The sequence below is a fragment of the Nematostella vectensis genome, chromosome 3, assembly GCF_932526225.1.
Source record: "Nematostella vectensis chromosome 3, jaNemVect1.1, whole genome shotgun sequence".
NCBI lineage: Eukaryota > Metazoa > Cnidaria > Anthozoa > Actiniaria > Edwardsiidae > Nematostella > Nematostella vectensis.
This window is the reverse complement of record NC_064036.1, coordinates 2,220,266-2,242,302: the sequence shown is the minus strand read 5'-3', so window position 1 is coordinate 2,242,302 and position 22,037 is coordinate 2,220,266. Positions and strand designations below refer to the sequence as shown.

At 39.1% G+C, this 22,037-nt stretch overlaps 3 protein-coding genes and 2 long non-coding RNA genes across 5 annotated transcripts; 2 read left to right on the top strand and 3 right to left on the bottom strand.

The window, feature by feature from the left end:
* Nucleotides 1–5,166: 5,166 nt before the first annotated feature.
* On the top strand, nucleotides 5,167–7,545 carry LOC116612316. The gene is made up of 2 exons (XR_004293857.2): nucleotides 5,167–5,339; nucleotides 7,190–7,545. It is a non-coding gene; the product is annotated as an uncharacterized LOC116612316 (long non-coding RNA).
* A 2,047-nt stretch (nucleotides 7,546–9,592) lies between these two features.
* On the top strand, nucleotides 9,593–12,371 carry LOC116612329 (CD59 glycoprotein). Its single transcript, XM_032372968.2, has 3 exons — nucleotides 9,593–9,739; nucleotides 10,802–10,923; nucleotides 12,093–12,371. The coding sequence occupies exons 1-3, from the start codon at nucleotides 9,682–9,684 to the stop codon at nucleotides 12,270–12,272; spliced, it is 360 nt and encodes a 119-aa protein (XP_032228859.1). The 5' UTR covers nucleotides 9,593–9,681; the 3' UTR covers nucleotides 12,273–12,371.
* On the bottom strand, nucleotides 12,330–13,634 carry LOC116612328. Its single transcript, XM_032372967.2, has 2 exons — nucleotides 13,136–13,634; nucleotides 12,330–12,734 (listed from the first exon to the last, which is right to left on the bottom strand). Exons 1-2 carry the CDS (start codon nucleotides 13,233–13,235, stop codon nucleotides 12,451–12,453), a joined length of 384 nt encoding a protein of 127 aa, XP_032228858.1. The 5' UTR covers nucleotides 13,236–13,634; the 3' UTR covers nucleotides 12,330–12,450.
* A 149-nt stretch (nucleotides 13,635–13,783) lies between these two features.
* On the bottom strand, nucleotides 13,784–20,969 carry LOC116612321. The gene is made up of 7 exons (XM_032372941.2): nucleotides 20,861–20,969; nucleotides 20,443–20,537; nucleotides 16,956–17,010; nucleotides 16,362–16,429; nucleotides 14,651–14,764; nucleotides 14,437–14,543; nucleotides 13,784–14,010 (listed from the first exon to the last, which is right to left on the bottom strand). Exons 1-7 carry the CDS (start codon nucleotides 20,919–20,921, stop codon nucleotides 13,905–13,907), a joined length of 606 nt encoding a protein of 201 aa, XP_032228832.1. The 5' UTR covers nucleotides 20,922–20,969; the 3' UTR covers nucleotides 13,784–13,904.
* On the bottom strand, nucleotides 19,312–20,436 carry LOC125561176. Its single transcript, XR_007307191.1, has 2 exons — nucleotides 19,525–20,436; nucleotides 19,312–19,372 (listed from the first exon to the last, which is right to left on the bottom strand). It is a non-coding gene; the product is annotated as an uncharacterized LOC125561176 (long non-coding RNA).
* Nucleotides 20,970–22,037: the final 1,068 nt, after the last annotated feature.

Below are 22,037 nucleotides of genomic sequence, written 5' to 3'. Positions count from 1 at the left end.
CCAAACTGAGAATGTTTACGGTAAAAACACGTTGGTAGACCCAAGATTTTGATGGCAAAATTTATATTTTTTCAATGTTTTGTTTTTAGCTATATACGGACAAAATGGGTTATATTTAGGTTCATGATTTCAACTCACCATTCCTGCATCGCTAGCAGGTGAATAAGGCGTACATTTCTATCAATCTATATTCGTTTTATGTTATCACCCCTTATTCTCATATGCCACTTGCAACTTTCATTTTAGTATGTTAGATACGGTTTTGGTCTCCAGTCAGTCCAAGTTCTCTTCGAAATAAATACGGATAAGCTTGGCCGCCTAAAGCCACATGCCTTCGTATCACATCACACAAAACAGTTTATACACCTATTTCACAAAAGCAAATGGCGAATGGCAAATGGTCGAAGGCCATTGTATGGTTGTCAACAAGTTTTCAACATCATTAGACAATACTGACAGGTCAATTGTGTGCGAAACTAGAAACTAGATTTCTCGCTCTGTTGAAATTCTAGTCATCACTGCAAGGCTCGAAGCAGGAGCGCTTGATTTTTCCGTCCCCGGAAAAGAAAGCGCGCGGTTTTAAAAACACGAATAAGTACGGTCTGCAGACAAAAAAAAAGGACAAACCAAGGTCTTCAGGTGTTATCTCTTTGCTTCCATCGCTGAGCTATGTTGAAATATTTGTGAATAACTTTGATATTACACAATTAACATTGTATTTTTGTTTCCTTTTTATTCTCTAGGATGTGAAGCAGTTGTTATGAAGGAATTGTTAATCTATGCAAAAGTCGTTTCCGACATGTCAGATATATATACTTTCACTTTCCATTCGACATTTCACTTATTTGCTTTACGTGGATCTCTTCATTGTTTGAATAAGCATGCGTAGTAACTGTTTAGCAAAACAGGTTTTATATTTGCAAGGCTTAAAATAACAGTTTAACGATTACCTTTATCCTTAATCTTACTTCTGTTACATTACTTAATTTTGCATATTACTATAGTCAAACTCTTCCTTTTATACTGCTCTTGCTATTTTTATCGAAGGAATTTATTCTAAGTCATTTATTATTTCATCGTTGATTTTCTTCCCAAAGTCAACACCCGATCTTCTATTCTTACATCATCCTTAAAACCAGTTTGAGTGTTATTAATGAGATAAGTATAAATTGAGCAGCATAGCAACTAGCTCTAGGATTGTACTGTAACTGTTGCGAGGACACTACACGGCAGTGCTCTAGGTTGGTTTAGTCAGGATTCTCTAAAGTTGGCTTCGTCAACTTTCCGGGAAAGAGATGTTCCTTCACTAAATTCCGAAAGTACTTGCCTTCTTACAGCCAACCTCCCGCTAGCCAGTGGTAGCTCTAACATTTGTAAACACTCAAGCGGTGCAATAAAGAACAAAGAAGACGGTCAACCCTTGCTCAGCGTGAACGATCCCCGGCTACCCCCAATACCATAAAAGAACCACCCAAAACCTCGTAACACAGTTTAGGATTTTGAATAACAGGGACATTTCAGTGCGATTTGTATAGTTAGTTGAGTGATTTTCAAAATCCCATGCAACAAAATGTAATTGTTTAAGTGTAATAGTCAAGCCAGAACAAAAGAGAACAAAGAGATTACAGTGTATTAGTACTAAATAAACTAAATGGTATTTCACGGGTTTTTGAAAACCACTCTAATATATTAGTAGTCATCTACTCTCCTCCAGGTAAACAATGAAAACAGAGTTGCAACTTTGGGAATACTAATCACTAAGCAGATAACCACTTATTACTAACTGCAATTCCCCACTAATTTCCTATTGTTCAATGCCCTCGTTAATTACTATGAGATTTAGGGTTCAAAGGGCGCTGATTGGTCGAGTGACAGTGATCATTTTCTAAATACAGATAAGCTTGGCCGCATAAAGCCACATAGCTTTGTATCACATCACACAAAACAGTTATATACCGACCACCATAAACAAGACCTGGCCAATATAGCGATGATTCATTCATTCATCAATATTTGGGTCGTAACAAATGTCTCGTGATCAGTAGTGGAATTTGTACCAAGAAAAGTGTAAATACAGTATAAAAGACATTGAAATTAAACCGTAAAATCGACAGGGATTGAGTAATAAAGGCCCATGGGAGAAAGCCGTGTGGATTTGAATGGCAAAGAAAACAACTGTTATCAAATTTAAATTTAGATTTTTTTGTCTAAGCCTCGGCGATAATTAATTAAGTTTCTTCCACGAGGTCCATCGGAACAATCCTTGACTAAGATAATCTGCGCGCCATTACGACGCGCGGCGGTTGATAGTATACTTCGAATAGTTCTATGCACTTACCTTGAACTGTATTGGCTACCATTTTAGCTGGGATTGGCGAGTACCCGGGGCCTACCTGTAGCTGCTAGAATCGGGATCGCTGGTAAAACCGACTCCTGTTGGGAGACGAGGGGCACTTGATAAGATGATTGAGTAGCCGATTGGAACTATAGGTCCACCTATCTAACGACCTCATCGCCTCCAAGCCCTGAAAGAGGTTCCCGCCGTCCCCGGTAGTTGTATTTTGCCCCAGCATCGTCGGAGTCGTGTTTTGTTCCACGCAGCTCGTCGTTGGTTGGGTAGAAAAGCTCGCTTTCTCCTCCACTGGTCAGGGTGGACGAGATCGCCAATCGAACGTCCTATGACCATGACATTCCATGGGCGTTTTTTCTATGCAGGAACTTGAGATGTTTCCGCTTTTGCTCGGTATAAGGACTGTAATCAATTAGCTAGAACGCTGTTGTTGAGCTTGCAGAAATCGTAGAGATATTTCCGCTTTTGCTTCGGTATAAGGACGGTAATCAAGTAGCTAGAACGCCGTTGTTTTGCTTGCAGAAATCGTAGAGATGCAAAGGCTTAACCGCTTGATAAACTGGGGGGTGCCGGACACTGCAGGGGTTAACCCAGGCGCGCGCGGCCATCCTCGATTTTTATGTTAAATTATGCGTGTCGTGCGGGAGCAAGCAAAACTTGTGGAATTTGTTTGCAAACCACGAAGATCTGAAAGTCAATGGTGCTTTCGGCCAACTCTCCCGCATTAGGCGGAAGTTTCAAGATTTTGGACCTCTTTTCCCGCTCTCCCTCGTAGAGCACCAAATCTTCCTCTTTTTTTTTAGAGATTTTTATCACTTCAGAAAAAAATCCTTCTATAGAAAATCAATAAAAAAAGAATTCCTTGTGTAGCGCCATTTATCGAATACGCATGCGGAATCTATGTTGTGCGCTTTTTCAACGCCAAGCGCGTCTGTTGACTGGCTCAATAATAGCAGGAAAAGCCATGCAGCTGCTTTAGCTTGCGAGCCCCCTTTGAGGGTACACCCCACCCCTGCCCCAAACAAATTCTCAAGCCTTGAGATTTTCTGGGGTTAACAGGTATGCTTTTTGCCTTATTATTCCAAAGTCGTAAGAGGTGGGGTACACTTTAATTTCTTAGCGTATTCTATATATGATTGTTTTGACTATGTGTGTAAATTCTCTTCTATTATTTCATTTGGTATGCTTAGATATTGTTTCAAATCGAATAAAGAGGTATCACGGAAGTCCTCCCCCCCAGATTTGAATAAGGAACTGAGCGAATAAGAAAACAGACGAATAAAAAACTGAGAATAAATCACACTGCTTCCTACCGACATATGAAGAAAACGTTTTCGTTGGGGATCTGGTAACGAGGAATCTTAGTTTCTTTTCAGATACTTTCTCCATTGACTAAAGATGGTCACAGTCACTGTTTTTCTTTTCTGATTACAAGCCATTAAGTTTACGAAGCACCTGCGATACGGCAACCTTAAAAATGACAAGAATCATGCAGTTTTTTCCAAATAAGGAAAATATTAGTTTCCTTATATGGAAGTGACCGCGTTTGGCAAAAACGACAATTTTTGGCCAAATTTTCTTGATATGAAGACAAAAATACTATCACTACGACCAAATGTGGGACCTTTAGCAGTTTTTAAGGATTTTATATCATTGAAATTAGGATCTGGTTGTCTCCTATATACATTATATCACTCCTTGCTTTCTGAGAGTAAATGAATGTAAGTCTCATTGTAATGTAGCCTAACGCAGTTGCTCCTTATATCTGCTAGCTAACGGCAAGTCTTTTGGCAACCCGAGACCTGACATGTAGAAATGCTCTTAAAAGGTTCGTCGTTTAGATAAGGGTTTAGCCAATGAGAGTATGGGGGCGACCTTCCTACGACTTCCTATTGGACTGCCGTGACTACCATAATGTTTACATGGTTACTACTGACTACGGGGCTAACACATGCTTGCTGTGATAGTGCGCATGGCAAGCTCCACCAAGTGATTACAATGATTGACAGCATGCCAACCATTTTTGCACTTACTGTTAAAAAATTGCTATCTAGCTATGCCAAAGTCTAATATCTACATAGGGTAGACCTTGTGTCGGGACGAAAAATCAGGTTGCCCAAATGCCTATTCTCTTAAAAGTATCGCGATCGACAGTCTGCTTTCTGCCTGGCTTTCTGTGGTGAAATCAGCTAGAATAGAAAACTGCTTGCCAAAACAATTGCGACTCGCGTTTCAGATTTCCCTGTCAAATGCGATAAAGTAACTAAAAGATGATTTAAAAAGTTGTTCCGTTAACTTCAGCATGCTGTCAGCCGAACAGTATAGACTGATTTCTATTGCAAATTATGGATGATGCCTAGACTACGACAATTTAAACTCTGTTACGCTGTTCTTCATTTCAGTGACCGTCCAAAATGTATTGTGTAACTTGTGTGACAGGCTTAAACAAATAACAGTAGTTTGAATTTTATTAACGTAGATTTTCAGAATTAGCGAAAGAACATAGTCGGGTGATGTTGCGTGACATGCAAAACTTTCTACGCCTCGAGAGCACGAGGACACAGTTGGTGGTTTGTGTGGGGGGAGGGGCTTGTGGTGGTGGTGGTGGTAAGGGACATATAGCACCTTGTGCTTTGTTCAGGCAGCTCAATTCAGTTTTATGATGGCTATTATTACAATTATAAAAAGACGCTGGTATTAAAAGTTACACATGGCAATCGAGTTCATCCAGATAATGAACTCGAACTTATACGGTAACAAACCTCCCCACCCTCCCCATGTAGTAACACTCCCTACTTCTCCGCTGCCCATCTTCATGATTGACAGTTAGAACAATTAGATACGCACTAAAGCAAATATGTACTTGCCCAATTTATCAGTATCCCTGTAACAGCCCAGATAGCCATCACAGCTGTCAGATCGAGCTACTCCTTCGCCACGATGAAGTCTGCTGTCCTTTGCCTAGTAATTCTTGCTGTGCTGCCAATGGGTAAGGAGAATTGTGGTATCTAGTATTGACATATGGCGACATAGATTAACCAACCGAAATATGCCCCTTGTCCAAAGGTGGACGTACACACACCGATTTGTCGGGGCGATTTGTCGGCAAGAGGATGTGCCTGCTCCGAGCTGTGAGGCCAAATTTGTAATGAATGTGCCCACCACACGAAATATGTTAAGTCTGGAATGAGCGTACGCACATCGAGCAAGCAGACTTACACAAAATCGGCACTTGTATCTAGCTTCCTATCCTGTTAAGAAAAGTTCTGCGAAGTAGGCTGAATAATGTTATTATGCGTTAATGCTACCATATCATATAAATCGAGCAATATATAATGGTAAAAATTAGTAAGAGATCAAGGACGGTTTTGGCGAACAATAGCTATTGCTAGCCATATTACAGCCAATCCTAGACCAATCCGGTAGCTCTAACAACAACACCCTTTCAAAGCCCGTTCGATTATTTCTTTTACAGAAAATACATTTTAACATTTTCGTAAGCGAACAGCCAAAGAAAAAAGGCCCATTTTTTGGGTCCGAGTCCGCTGACGAGAACGTCTTTATTTTCTGAATTTTATCAAGCAAGGTCATAAACTGAAAAACAAACACGCAATGAAACGCAGCGGAGCATTGCTTAAAGATGATTTTACTATGCTCAATGACTTAGTTAAGACATCACCCACTTCATTCCTACTAGTTTGTTTTTGTTGCTGTTTTTTTCAAAGATACTGGTTACCTGTTTTTGCAAAGAAAGGGGATAGTTATTCGTGTAGAAGATTCTAGCGTGAAAGCTGCTCAAAGTCAATGCTGTTTTGGCGTGCTTCCATGGGAACACTTGCCTTAGGCTCAATCAACCAAATAATGAAATGAATGCTACCAATGCTGTGTTCACGAAATGATTATCAAGCACGATCAAATTACTTTAACCCACTCTCATGCATTCAGTCGAAATCACCTTAATCAGCGGCCGCACAAATAAGCGACCATTCTCCCTACTGTACATAATAGACCTTTTCACACGTTTATCGTAGTTCAGCCCCCTTCAATCATATGATACAAATTACTTATAAGCTCCGTCTTCAAAAACAAGTTGCGAGGTGCCTGGGTGCTATGCTTGGGGCATCTTGAGTGAGTTGTTATGTTTATGGATGCTTACTAATGCCGTACCACCACCACCACCACCACCACCACCACCACCACCACCACCACCGCCACCGCCACCGCCACCGCCACCGCCACCGCCACCGCCACCGCCACCGCCACCGCCACCGCCACCGCCACCGCCACCGCCACCGCCACCGCCACCGCCACCGCCACCGCCACCGCCACCGCCACCGCCACTAAATCGATACATAAAAATTACATATACTACAAAACTGCATATGGCATCTAAACTGACTATATTTTTGGGGGATCTTTGGAATGCGGTTACATCCATAACATATTATTCACAAGGGCAAAGCTGTAAGAATATTGTTTGTATTAAAAAAAATATTAAAAATGGAACTTCTATGAAGGAACATAAGAATTAACCATTAGACTTTTGACAACTTTGACAGCTATAGTCACACAAGGAATTGTGTACTTTAATGTACTGCATAATTTATATTATTAAAGGATGTCTGGATCAATTTTTTAACTATAGGCTGTAATAACTATAGGCTGTAATAAACTTAAAAAATGCATTTTAAAGATAAGGAGAGCAGGATCCTAGACCCCTAGCTCTCCTAAAACTACCTCAATCAGTCAACACAAAAAGTGTGCAATGCAGGCTCCGCTTTTAGGCAGTGCCTAAATCTATATATTATTTGAATATGTCATCGCTATTTGTTCCTCCAGGTATCAAAAACATGTAGCTTTAAAAGCGCGTGTGAGACAACTAAAGACGCATGCAAACAATCAGGAAGCTGCTCGGTGGAATGCTGCAATAACGAAGATCTGTGCAACAGCGGTTTCTCCGCCAAGCCTATGCTCATGAGTCTCCTCGTGCCCATTCTTCTGTTACTCCGTGCACTCTAAACCATGAAATGTGAAGTGGCCTAAGTCTGCAAAGTAGCCTGTATCCAGAGAGATCTAGTCTTGTCATTTATTTCACTTTAAATAACTTGTAATACTTATAATCTAGTCTAGAGCTTGTTATAGTTTTATTCTTGTAACATAAGATTTCAGTAAAATAAAAGTGGGTTTAAAAAGAACGTGACACGAAATTCTCTTTCGCTTATTTTGACAAATTGACAAGTTAATATAGTAGCGTTATATCCCAACAATAATTCCTCCAATTTTCGATAATTGATTTAAATGGAAACCTGATTTTTTAACCTTTTAAAATGAGCAATTTTGGCAAATTTTCGCATGAAACCGGCGACATCCGAACATCTAATTAGCATATTACTTGTGACGTCAAGAGTTGTACAAGTGGGTGATAAACATTTCCATACAAAATAGGACGCCCCCCACCCAAAATACACATATAATTGATCATGGAGCCCAATCTTCCCCAGAAAATAGCTGAGTGTAACATGAGCAAAGTATCCAAAAGGAATCCTGCAGCAATTGGAGCAGTGATTTTTATTAATATTTTTTATAAGCTTTTGAAGACAATTTGGGCGCGAATCACCCAACATTTCGGAAAAAAAATCACTCGATCACATTTGTGACCAAGCAATAAGATATACGCTGTAAATAATTGCGAAACGATATTACAAGGCAAAAAGTAACAATTTATTTATTTATTTTTCCAATTTATTGTGATTTGTCACAAGGCCAAATATGCTCTTAGAAAAACATTTTTACGCACTAATCAATGTACTAAATAATGAAACCTATAGATTACAAGGGAAGCAAGCTATAAATCATCTACACAAACAGATAAAAAAACGTCAAGATATCAAACTCAAAGAGAAACGACTGGAAATCTAAAATCTAAAAAGTAGGTTGAGATGCGAGGACTAAAAACTCATCAATGAGTGAACGGCAAAAAAAAAAAACTCGATTTTATTTAATTCTCTTTTAATAAACAAACAATGAAATGCAGTAGATGGTACTGGCATTATGACCCCTGAATAGTTCTAATGTTTTTTAAAGAAAAACTGCCATCAAGACTTGGTATATGTGAAAGGGAATGCAAAACAACCGCACAAATGTACATTTACTAGTAAAACAAAGCGTACGGTGCGATAAAAAACACTCACAAGAAAACTTGCACCCCTCATCGTGCTTTTCTTGTCTCTTAAACAAATTCGAATTTTATGTTTACCCTTCTTCCCTCCGGATTGTAAGGACTGATTATTACCGATAATTCGACTGTTCGTTTTGTAGATAAATATCTGTTTGAAGGTGAACTGGTATTTTTGCGAGTTTACTAACTTTAGTGAAGTTCCCCCAGTCTTGGTTTTATGGTCGTTCGCATTCGCACGTGGAAGAAATCGTATATCTACAACTCAGTTAGCGAATAAGAAGGCATTGAAATAAAGTCCAATCCAATAGAACATATAATAATAATCAAACCATTCATCCCCACCGGTAAAAATGAAGCATAGTGCTCAAAACAAGCCAAAATAATCCGGTTGAAATTCATCTGCTTGAATGAACCGATCGACTCGAACTGGTAAACACTCCAGAGATGTCTTTCATTCCATTCACTTCAAGGTTTCGATTAAACCCCTATCTTAGTGATTATTCTTGGATCCATTGTTCGAACATTGTAATCATATTTCTTTACCAAGTCTTGAAAAGCGAGGAAATAGAAAAAACACAAGAGATATGCTTGCCTCATCTTTACAAATCTACAATGGCAAGCGAAGTTCGACTGGAACCCCATCAAGTTTGTACAACTCTTGACGTCAGCCAATCAAAAAAAAGTCGCCAAGACAAGACATTTTTAAAACACGATTACAAAAATTCCTGTAATCAATAAGCGCAAAGGCATTTTTAAAACCAAACATCGATAGCTATATTTTGTTATAAAAGCTTATGTATTCTTCGTGTCATGGTCTCTTTAAGATATAACTAACTGCTTATTGACAATATCTTGTACCTACTACTGATACGACATGCGTCCCTCCATTCTCTCTCCCAATGGTTCTACGCATACCTCAACTCTTTTTCCTAAAAATCGATTCAGATATCAACACAACAAACAAAAACAACAACGACGACGAGGGCCCCCTCCTCCCACCACCCCCGACCCCCGACCCCCCACCCCACCCCCACCCCCGTCCTCCTGTGTTAGCTTGCCAAACCACATTTACCCAACCCATTTGTTAGCTGGGAAAACATCATTTAGTTCCTTGGTCTTCTTCAGCTTCTGGCGTGCACAACAGAGATACGATATGAATTCGGCATCATTCTCACTTCTCGCTGTGGTTCTAGCTGTGGTGATCCCTTCTGGTAAGAAAAGTAACATTTAGACATAGCGACATGATCGCGGACGTCATTATTTGTTTACTTTATTTATATTTGAAAAACAAAATCGATAAAAAAATATATTACACAACTTCGTCAATCTTCACTGTCTGCAAGAAAGGTTCATCTTATACTGTTAAAATTCTTTAAAAAGCTTATAGCTAAATATAAATACCCTCGCAATAGGCTCAGATTAATCAAAAATTGTTTTTCAAGCAGCAAATGGAGAATGATAAAAGTCTCTTTTTTATTTTTTGTTAGTTCCTTTTGTCGACAGTCTATATTTTTTCACCAGGAATGCTGTGATCGAGCAATGATCAAAACGAAATAAATACTAGATAACCACCGCTGAGATTAGTATCCGTTTCAGGAATATCGATAAGCGATTTTCACTTTGAATGCTACAACCGTCGTTTTTATTTAAATTTCAAGGTATTTGTTTAATGAACACATGTAATCTCAATACGCCAGGAACCCCAAACAATTGTCCTATGCTCACGTTGATTCTCTCAAGCCATCATGACCCCTTTCTCCCAAACGCGCACTGTTATGTAGAGACTATAGACTCTATGATTAATCACAAGTGCTTTACACTAGATCAAGATGCATTTAGGGCATTTAATAAAAGGTAACCTATTCTACACTGCATCCATTGTCGCATCGTATTAGGGTAAAATTTAGCAAAACGAAGACTGGACGCGTAGAACACGTGGGTGGGCGGATAAGAGAGACACGCTGTATTCGTGCCTAGCCCATCGGATCCAGTATGAACCATCATTTAACCTATTACATTACTGCAGTTGAGGAATAGTTTCCTAATCCCTGATCTTATATACTTAATTCTGATGTATGAAGTGTGAATTAGAAATAGCAAGCGCGTAGTTTTACAAAAGGAACACTTCCCTGCTTGAAGTTAACTCTTATTCTAATTTTGATTCATATAATTGCATAAACACTTCTTATCATCATATCATTTTAATCATATTGGAAGGAATTATGTTAACATATATACACGATAATACTACACTGTTTGTACTGTGGTTTCAGCCTGTGCCATTGAGTGCTATGTTTGCAGTGATCAGACAGCAAACTGCCAGACGAAAGAGGTTGACTGCTCCAAGGCAGGTCCAAGCTGGAAGTATTGCATGAAATACAAGGAAGGGAAAACAGTATGTAATAATTTCTAAATAGACGTCTTAAAATGAATTAAATTCACACTTGATGGCTGATCAGCTGGAGGAACCTTAGAAATATTATTTGTAACACCCCCCCCCCCCCCCCTTCCTATAATCATTTCCTTGCTAGAATTTGGGACATATGAAGAAAACGTTGTCGTTTTGGGGGTCTGGTACCGAGGAAACTTAGTTTCTTTTCAGGGACCTTCTCAACTAACTAAAGATGGTTTTTCTCTTCTGGTTACAAGTCATAAAGTTTACGAAGCCCCTGGGGAACGCTCACCTTAAAAATTACAAGAATCATGCAGATTTTCCAAAAAAGGAATATATTAGTTTCCTTATATGGAAGTGACCGCGTTTGGCAAAAACGACAATTTTTGGCTCAATTTTCTTGATATGAAACAGAACGCGCGCGTAGATATGAGAGGGGATGATCCTTCTAATGTAAGACCGCGTAGCAGCGCTCATCTGTAGGTTTTTTTTAGCGGGAACAGAGCGAGCCCTCTTTTGCGCGGGACTTTTATCACTCTCTCTTTCTTTCGGGATCGCGGGCGCAACAAGATCTCATGGTTTTATTTTATGAACTCATCCCCCCCCCCCGGAAAAATTAGGTCCACTTTTTTGGATTTCGCACCCCCCCCCCCCCCCAAGAAAAATCCTGGGTATGGGCCTGTTACATTACATTACATTACATTACATTACATTACATTACATTACATTACATTACATTACATTACATTACATTACATTACATTACATTACATTACATTACATTACATTACATTACATTACATTACATTACATTACATTACATTACATTACATTACATTACATTACATTACATTACATTACATTACGCCCTACTCGGGCCGCTATGTCATTTGTCGGTGAAAATATGATATTGGCTTTTCGAACTTTAAAATTAAAGAAGGCCAATCAGGCCCTCATTAATGCTGCCGCTCAATGCCGATTGACTTAAAGAATCCATTTCCATCGGCTAATTCAAGTGAGTAACCAAGATATTTTCAATCAAATATAATCGATAACGTATCAGACTTCATTCGTAGATTGTTATTTGCGAATAAACCATGGTTTTTTTTAATTATTGACAATAACAAAGGAGTGGTTGATCGACATTTTTTAACTTTGCTTATTTTCCCTAGGTTGTAAAGACTTGTGCGACTAAAAGCCTTTGTGACAAAGGAGAGCGGACCTGTAAAGGAACCGACAAGTGTATATCGCTTTGCTGCGATAACAAGGATCTGTGCAACAACGGTTTCGCCACCAGCCCTATGCTCATGAGTCTACTCGTGCCCACTCTCCTGCTCGTGTTATACCTTTAAACAATCAGCCGAAGCATTATTTGAGGGGTATTCTAATACCCTCTAGCACTTTTAAAATAATTATGGATGGCAAATTTAATAAAATAGTCTGAATCTTTACTCGAATTGAACAAGTTTTTTATACTGTATTTCTTGTAAAAAGCTATAAAATAGTAAACCCGCCATTTAAATAAAATAGTTATACCATGTAGACAAAAACCGCAGCAACTCCAAAGAGAATCGCATATGCTGGAATCCCCGTGGTGGTCACCCCATTGCACTTATCGCTGTCACAGCAAAAGTTTTCACAGCCCTGTGCTGCGCATGCGTTGGTTTGGTCCTCGCAAATCCGCTGACTGGCGCACGTTTTCACCACTTTGTTGTTTTTCACCGTCTTGGAACACCAGCCAAGCACGCATTCCTGTAGATTGACGAGGCAGTTCCCCTCCTCAGAGACACAATTGTAGCATTCGGTCGTCGAGTCTAAAGACAAAAAGTAGTGAAGCAAAATAAACTTACTACTACTCATGCTGAGAAAAAATATTGAGAATCACATATCTTGTACTAACATTGAGCTCCAGGAAAAGTAACTTTATACAACCACTAATGAAATATCACATTTTTCAGATGAAATTCAAACCAGTTTGAATAGTCTAAACAGCTAAACAGCACTTTCCAGATATTCCATCCAAAAACATGGAATAGTTATTTTAAAAACGTAGAAGCCAGTTCGAATAGTTCAAGTTTCGTATAAATCACATTGTAGAGCTCTGCTAACAAGGTGACTATGCGATATATTTTACATACGAATATTTGCGCTTACCTTCTGTTTTTTTTGTTGAGCTATTCATAACTAAAAACTACGTGGAAATATTTGCGCTTACCTTCTGGTTTTTCTGTTGAGCTATTCATATTACTAAAAACTACGTGGAAGTTCGCTGTTATTATCGTTATCAACAGCGTGGCAAACAACATCCTAATCATGGCGGGGATATTCCTAAATTTTTTCCTTGCGCGCCTTTTCCTGCACAGATTCGGTCAGTGGTGCTGAACACTTGTTCGCGTACTGTATAAGAAACGCGTTTTTAGTCTGCGCTAGCTGTCAGTTTGGCTTATCGCAAGATAAGGCAGACACAGGTATTCGATTTCAGCATGTTAACAATATCACGTTCCCGCACTTTCCCCATCCCTCAGCGCGAAACTTACCTTTGGGAATTTTTTTCCTTGTGCACAATGTGAAATTTACGTTGCATGATAGGCGACTTGAGCTAAGACATCACGTGAGTGGCAGAACTCAAGCCAGAGAGCGAAGAATAACAAAACTTTCAATGAAAATAAGCAAATTCTGACTGATTCGTAAAGCGCTGAATATGTAGCATTTTATTGTTGTTATTTTGCCGCCAAAAGCCGGGCGAGTTTGCCTCCCAAAAAGTCACGTGATTTCTTAGTGCAAGTCTGCGCAATCTTGTTTCCCCACCCCTCCCTCCCAATAATAAAAAAACGCCCCAGCCCCCTAGACCGCAAAAACAATATTACAATAAGAACCATGTTTATTTAGAAGACATAAAACGGTAATTACAAATCACTCTAGCTCAAGATTTTCACATGAGACTAAAAATAATAATACATTAGATTTGGACGGTTAATAACACTTTAGTATCCATCCACACCCCTCTCCTTGGGCCGGACAGTCTCTCGCAGAATTTCCTCGAGGTCGATGGGCTCTGGAGGGTGGTTTTTATGTCTCTTCCGCTCCAAGCTGTTACGTGGGGTCAAGGATTTATAACACAAAGCACTATGATGCTAAAGTACTCCACAACCCCACCTGCCCCCCCCCCCCCCCCCCTACTCCAAGTCTTGTACGCCTGAATAGATAAGTGCCAAGGAAAAAAAAAGTAAAATTAGGCTCTACAGAAAAGAGAGGGGGATACCTACATGGGCATGTCATTTCTATCTTGAGGGTGTGCTAAATCTTAAAAAAAAACGCATCAATTTAGTTTGGAGAACTTGACTGAGAGTGTCACAAAATGGCATCCAAAAAGAAAGATAGCAATACGCTCTTCTACACAAAACATCACAAGATCTACACACGATCTTGCTTACGCTACTGGATCCTAAGGTATTTATTGTCCATACATGTATCTGTAGAGTAATTCCCTTTCTATGAACACATAATAAAGGATACTATTCATCTGCTCGTTTCCTGATGAGAGCCATGTGTTCATTCTTGGTTTTTCTGTTTTTCTCAGGGTCATCCATCAGATATTCCACAATTAACTTGGTGATGATAGACTATAGATACAGAGAGGGTTGAAACAAGGATTAAACAAATCTCTTCTGTTCACTTTGCCTTAAAAGTTAACAACCATTGGCATGGTTCAACAAAACAGTTACCGTACCTCCTCCTCCTTGGGGACCTCATCAACAACCTCCTCTTCCTCATTGTTCTCAAAGCCAAAGTTTGTATGTTTGTTGTGAAACAAAGAGCGATCGCCATCGCCCCATGGAAAAGGCTGAAAGGGAGATTCATATGATAGGTTTAGGATGCATGTAAGCTATATGGTCCAAAGGAAACTGGTGGAAGCGAAGACCCTTGAGTATTCAGATCAATATTGAATAAATAAAAACAGAAAACAAGTTTTTAGTTAAGGCTATATCAACCTTAGATGCCCATGTTAGAAAAATAAGTAAAGCTGCATTTCCTGATTTTTAAATTGTAGTTTTGTTAGCGTTACAGACGTTACTTCAGAAAAACTGCTTTTGTCAAAAACTGTTGTTTAAATTGAAAACTCTGTGAATCTAAAATCATGTGGATGTTATTTTTCTAATAAATCTTATGCCAGATGTTAGATGTTTTCTATGTAAGTTTGACTTTTAAGAATGCACCCATAATTCTTGAACTATAAAGGAAAGCGTTTTGTTACAGAAGTTTCATGTTTTGTTACAGACATTACATATGTGAAAACGTAAATCTGTAATTCCTTTTTTTTTAAATATTGCATTTTATATATTTTTTGACAACTTTCTCTTTTAGCTACTGGTAAATATATTGTTTTTTTCTCTATAGATCCAGCTAAATAAAATTGTTTTTAAAAACCACAGGGAGCCCAATAAGGCAATTTCCATGCAGTTGATAAAACCAAACTACTTGCATGTGTTATAGTAAATTTTAGTTCCAAAATGATTAAGTAGCGATCCTCTCTTATTTATCAAACCAACTATATCAAGCTTGTAAGATTTTGTTATCATTTTTAAATTTTTTTTCTAATTACAGATTTTTTTTGCATTGTTATCTCTTGAAGAAGTTAATCACTTATTTTTGCTTTTGCATCACCCAACCAGTCTTATAAAAAGTGGCCAAATCACTTAACATTTCATTTCATTTTCTTTTATGGAAGTAATAATGCATAAATGTAGCAAATAATACACAGTAATTTGTAAACTGCTTTCACAGCCTCAATTTTGCAATATGTCCTTGACAGATAATTTGGAGAGATTGGAGTGATGTATCAAACAATAAATATTAGATATTTATTGTTTTTCTTGTTTGACAAAAGGCATGTAATGTCAGTAATGCCACAAGTTGTAACATCTGTAACGGTCTAGTGTAATGTCTGTAACAGCATTTTTTTCTCTTAAGGACTTTCCCCTTTCTTTTGCCATATCTTTGTTCTTCATGTTGCTACTACAGCGAATACAAACTAGCACTCAAAAATGATCTAAATTCTGCTTGTTTTGTTAGTAATCACATGCACTGTTAGTAACGTCTGTAACAAGACTCAGATCCCCAAATTAAAATTATATTCTATGTAATGTGTAACTATTTTTTTGTTATACTTTTTAAAAGAGTTACATGGATGTATGGATGTAAATCATGAATAGAATCATTGTTTATGATTGTAATGTTGAGTGTTATAAAAAGAATTCCACATGGTGGTTGTGAGGCCTTGTTCCCAAGTCAATAAACCTTAATCTTTATTTGTGTTTAGAGATTTCTGAAATAAATTCTTTAAAATGTCTTGGTCAACATACAAACCAAAGCTTGTACAAACTAACATCATGTCACATAAAGGGACAGGTTGTTATAAAGGGGATTCATGGGATTCATACCTTATTTCTGATTTTCAGATGTGAATATGGAATATAGGAGTCTTCCATGGGGTGCTCTTCATGATCAACTAAAAATAAAAGTGACAAAATGTGGCTTAGAACATTAAACATACAAAATTTTCTGATTTTGTCTGTTTACCACAACAGCTTTGACCTTTCAGATAAATATGGTACTTGGAACACCTCACATCGAGAAGATGAAAACTGATTGAAAATAGTGATTTTAAGTTTCAGGACAGGCTATACTGTACATTTACTTACAGAAAGGGTTTATGTTGTTGTTTTGTAACACAATGTTCTATAAATAGTGTCCATGCTTAATTAGGTCAGCAACAAGCTGGGGGTTTAATCTTTTGATTAAATCAGACATTTAATTGATACAACAATTCTTTATTATATTTTCCACATTCAAGAATAAGGAAATAAAAACCTGCATTTATCTCAGAGCAGGACTGGGCAGGTAGGTATAGTTATAACAAAGAACTGGAAGAATAACCCTTACAGCAGATAAATATTAAGTATCTAAAGAAATAGTACTACTCATTGATGGCACACTGAATACAAACTACAGTAAAAAGCTTCGACTCAACTTACCAAAAAACACTTTGTAACCAAGGAAAACACAGGCTGGTGCAGCGATAAAGAAGGACTGGAAAAAAGTAAAAGTATATGTAATTATGAATTTACACAGTACAATATCCAGCACAATGCTGGGGTGGTCATCTCCCTGTATAAACATATTAAAACAAGCTTGTCACTGCAAACTGGCAAATGGCAATAAGGAAATATTAGTTCTCTGATTGAAAGGAACCATGGGTCTCATCATATTTCTAACAAATGTTGGGGAATATGAATAAATCATACAAATTTTCAATTATAGATCATTGATGTTTGGTTTGACATTGTTGGACTTTTATTCAACACCTCCGCTGGGATCACCACCTTACCGTGGTGGAGTGGTTTGTATGTCCCAATGACCTCTAGAGCTATGTCGGCGGGAGTATTTTTACTCCTGGCAGGGCCACCCATGCCGAACAGGTCGAAAGGTAGGGGCCAGACGAAGAGTGATCCCCTGGTCCTCCAGGTTGGGGGTTGGGTGTGGGGCCAACACCCCCACCCCTTAAAAAACAATTTGTTACGGAAACCACGACAACGATGACAAATCAACCATCTACCGGCCCACGGGTGGACTTAAGCCAGGTAACCAGTGGCAATATGAACGACTCTGATGAAAGTCCCAATGGGGAAGTTAGAGTTGCGAGGAATAGTCTACTCGGGCCCAAGGCACGGATATGAATTGGAGCATGGAATGTCCGCACCATGTATGAAACATCAAAAACAGCCCAGGTATTGAAAGAAATGTGTAAATAAATAATTTAGATATTCTTGGCATTAGCGAATGCCGTTGGACAGGATCTGGACGCCAACGAACATCAGATGGCTCGGTGATTTTGTACTCGGGCAACGATACCACCCACACCAACGGCGTGGCCCTGATTGTTGCTAAGAAATATGTTAACACCTTGTTAGAATGGGAGCCAATCAGTGATCGATTACTGAGAGCCCGCTTTGATTCCAAACACTGTAAACTTACGATCATCCAGTGTTATGCACCAACAAACGAAGCTGATGACGAGGCAAAAGACGACTGGTATGAACATTTAACCCAAGTAATATCTAGGGTTCCCAGACACGACATGTTGCTTGTTATTGGGGATTTGAACGCCAAAGTAGGAACAGACAATACCAACTACGAGAGAGCTATGGGCGTGTATGGCTGTGGCACAATGAACAACAACGGCGAACGACTTGCAGATTTTTGTCTCAACAATGACCTTGCAATTGGAGGTACTATATTCCCCCACAAGAACATCCACAAACTCACTTGGAGGTCACCAGATGGAAGAACACTCAACCAGATTGACCATATCATCATTAATGGAAAATGGCGACGATCCCTTTTAAATGTTAGAGTGTATCGAGGGACCACAACCTAGTTGTAACATCAGTGAAACTGAAACTTCGCAAGGTGAAGAAGCAAGTCCAGCAGAGGAAACAATTTGATGCCGTCAAGCTTAAGTGTCCCAAGATTCAAAAGCAGTTTGTTCTAGAGGTAAAGAACCGCTTTCAGGCACTTGCCGACAATGCTGAAGACACCCCGGTTGAAACCAGATGGAACAAGATCAAATCTGTGTACAACGAGGCTGCAGTCAACACAATAGGCTACAAGAAGAAGAACAGCAAGCAATGGTTATCACCTGAGACATGGAAGAAGATAGACGAACGCAAAGAACTCAAGCTTAGGATGCTCAACACCAAATCAGCCAGGCTACAAGAACAGGCCCAACGCACATATGCATCCAAAGATAAAGAAGTGAAAAGGAGTGCAAGAAAAGACAAGAGAACATTCATCGAGGAGATGGCCTCCAAGGCCGAAGATGCTGCTATGAAAGGAGAGCTGAGTACCGTTTATAAGATCACGAAACAGCTTTGCAGTAGCTACACTAACCAATCACCACCAATTAAAGCTAAGGACGGCTCTACATTGACCACCGAGCGTGAACAAGCAGCCAGATGGGTTCAGCACTTCCAAGAAGTTCTTAACCAACCTGAACCAGAGGAGCCAGCAAATCCCTTACCACCGCAAGACATTCTTAACATCGATACAGGCCCGCCTACTGCTTTAGAGGTTAGAGAAGCCATCAGAACCATGAAGAATGGCAAAGCACCCGGAATAGATTCCATCCATGCCGAGATAGTCCAAGCTGACCTTGACACCAGCACAACTGTGCTACTTGACCTCTTTAGCAAGATTTGGGACTCAAACGTCATCCCACGAGACTGGGCGAGAGGTCTCATTATTAAACTTGCAAGAAAGGCAACCTGCAAAACTGTGACAACTGGCATGGCATAACTCTTCTCTCCATCCCAAGCAAGATATTTTGTAAGATTTTTCTTCAGACTTAGATTTTGCCGACGATCTGGCAGTCCTTTCTTCAAGGAGTGACCACCTGCAGGAGAAAACCGATAGATTAGAACAATTTTCCAGCCAAACTGGGCTCCACATCAATACCAGCAAGACCAAAGTCATGCTGATTAATCTGAAGAACCCTTTGCCTATAACCATCCAGGGTAAAGTGCTTGAGTCCGTGGAGGAATTTACCTACTTAGGCAGCCTCATTAGCAAGGATAATGGAGCCAAAAAAGACATTCTATCAAGGCTAGGCAAGGCACGTGGAACCTTTGCACGACTTAACCCCATCTGAAAGTCCAAGCAGTATAGCTTAAAGACCAAGCTACGATTGTACAACAGCAACGTGAAATCAGTTCTTCTTTATGGATCTGAGTGCTGGAGCATTGTAAAGGCAGACATGGACAAGATCAGTGCCTTCCATAATGTGTGTCTGCGGAAGATATGCCGTATCTTTTGGCCTCAGAAAATATCCAACAAAGATCTTTACTGTAAAACGGGATCATATAACATCACCCAAGAGATAAAACGCTGCCGGCTAAAGTGGCTGGGTCATGTCCTCAGGATGGGGCAGGAACGTATCCCAAAGACATCTGCCTTATGGACTTCTATCGGGAAACGTAAGCTTGGACGGCCTAAAACAACTTGGCGAAGAACAATCCAGGCTGAGCTGCTGGAGATGGGATTGACTTGGGGCAAGGCACTAAAAGTCGCAAAGGACCGCCAAGAGTGGCGTCACCGTGTTGCAGCCCTATTTCCCACTAGGGAAGATGGAGATAAGTAAGTAAGTAAAGTCTATTTTTATAAATAATTTGTAACCATAAGCACATTTCGGGCTTATAACTGACATTTACAATTTACCATTCACAATCTCTTTTTAAAATAAGTGTTACCCCTACTTGAAATAAGGTTGCATTTGGAGAATCCAGTGAAAGGAACAGTGCTCACTGGGTATCAAATAATAATGCAAATATCATCTAGCTGTATTATCTATTCTGATGTGTCCATAATCATTTAACTGGTGGTGAAATAGGTGTACTTATACAGTAATCATATAAATTGCTTTTTGTATTTGTATTTTGTATAAAATGCAGCAAACTTTAGACTTACAATCTTTTTCCAGTTGTCAAATGTCTTCTTTGCAAGTCCCTCTTCTTCTGTGAGGAATGCTTTGAAGCTCCCTTGCTGACATTGACCAGTGCTAACTGCAACATTTAAGTATGTACATCAAAGATGAAAACAAATAATATACTGTGAACTCAATGCAAAGCAGGCGATAGCATTGCGATCTAGTCAATTTTTTTTGGTATAGAAGTATAATCAATAATTCACATGAAAAGAAAAACAAAAAAAAGAGCAGATTAATCATCGTACAAGCCTAAATTTGGCAAAGTGCTTGGGATAGAGGCCGTTTAGATGGAATATTTCGTCGTGGGAATATATAACAAGAACGACATATTATATTTCACAATGCCATAAAAACACTTAAGCTTGGATACAAATATAGGATGGCACGTTTTATGCTTACATAAGCGTTGAAATCTTCTACCAAAACGGGCAAATTTCTCTGGCATCCTCAGAGCCGCCATCTTGGAAAGACGCGAACACTAGTTCCAGGTTCTCTCAATAAGTCTCCAAAGGTTACCCATAAGCGAGTATGAAATTTCGAATTTCTAGAGTCAGACCTTCGTTCGTCACCCCTTTATATTCTCCCTACGGTGAGGCTCTTACTTGGGGGAGATACTAATTAAGGGCCGTAACGGAGGGTGGGACATTAGGGGCACTTCCCCCCTCCCCCAAATATTTAAAAAAATCAAAAGGAAATGAACAGTAGAGCAACTTTTGATGATTCTTTACTGAAATCTAACATCAGAACTGATATCTTTATCAGAACTTACAGACATTAGCAGGGGACCTGACAAAATGAAAAATGATTCCCTAAACCAAGTTTTTTGATCCAACAAATAAACCAGCTAATGTAGTGCGTGACAAATCTGTTTGAAAGAATATGAGACTAGCAACACTAAATACAACTTTTTATTATTTTTCATATGTACAAATAAAATAAATGATAATACGTGATAATGCCTAGTGCACACTAGTGACATAACGACTTAACAACATAGGCGCGCACACTCTTTTAAGCCCGACATAACAACATGGACATAAAAAAACATGTTTTTTTTCTCTTATGTCGTTATGTTCATGTCATTATGTTGGGCTTATGTCAAAATGTCGAACCATTCACACTTGAACATATGAACATAAGGGTGCATGCAACTATGTCATTATGTCACTAGTGTCACCAGGCATAAAAAATAGCAAGCTGCAATGTCTTTGGAAAGGGCTTGTTAATTGTATTACATTCACAAGGGCTTGTGAACTGTATTACATTCACAAAAAACAGAGGAGGATGATAATAATCAAAATCAATTTAAACCGTAAGGGATAGCACTTGGGGTGTGGCCAACAGCAAGTCTCACCCCTACAGATAGCTCATTGGTTGTGGTTGAAGCAATTTCTAAACAATAAAATCAGACACTTTTGCAGTTTTCCTGATGTGCAGTCCATAAGCCATCACCATTGGGCACATCTTCATTAGTGTGAGACCCCCTTAGGATAGCAGGAGTGAAATTTTAAAAAAAAGGATTAGGCTATATTTCCTTATCAGCCCACAGGCTCACTACCGGCAGCTGGCCACTAAA

Excerpts from the sequence above, each read along its gene's own strand:
- LOC116612329 (XM_032372968.2), top strand. The coding sequence starts at position 9,682 with ATGAATTCGGCATCATTCTCACTTCTCGCTGTGGTTCTAGCTGTGGTG. Across the intron at positions 9,740-10,801 it reads AGCTGTGGTGATCCCTTCTG|CCTGTGCCATTGAGTGCTAT; the intron begins GTAAGAAAAGTA and ends CTGTGGTTTCAG. Across the intron at positions 10,924-12,092 it reads AATACAAGGAAGGGAAAACA|GTTGTAAAGACTTGTGCGAC; the intron begins GTATGTAATAAT and ends TATTTTCCCTAG.
- LOC116612328 (XM_032372967.2), bottom strand. The coding sequence starts at position 13,235 with ATGATTAGGATGTTGTTTGCCACGCTGTTGATAACGATAATAACAGCG. Across the intron at positions 12,735-13,135 it reads CTCAACAGAAAAACCAGAAG|ACTCGACGACCGAATGCTAC; the intron begins GTAAGCGCAAAT and ends TTTTGTCTTTAG.
- LOC116612321 (XM_032372941.2), bottom strand. The coding sequence starts at position 20,921 with ATGGCGGCTCTGAGGATGCCAGAGAAATTTGCCCGTTTTGGTAGAAGA. Across the intron at positions 20,538-20,860 it reads TAGAAGATTTCAACGCTTAT|TTAGCACTGGTCAATGTCAG; the intron begins GTAAGCATAAAA and ends TAAATGTTGCAG. Across the intron at positions 14,765-16,361 it reads ATCTGAAAATCAGAAATAAG|CCTTTTCCATGGGGCGATGG; the intron begins GTATGAATCCCA and ends TCTCCCTTTCAG.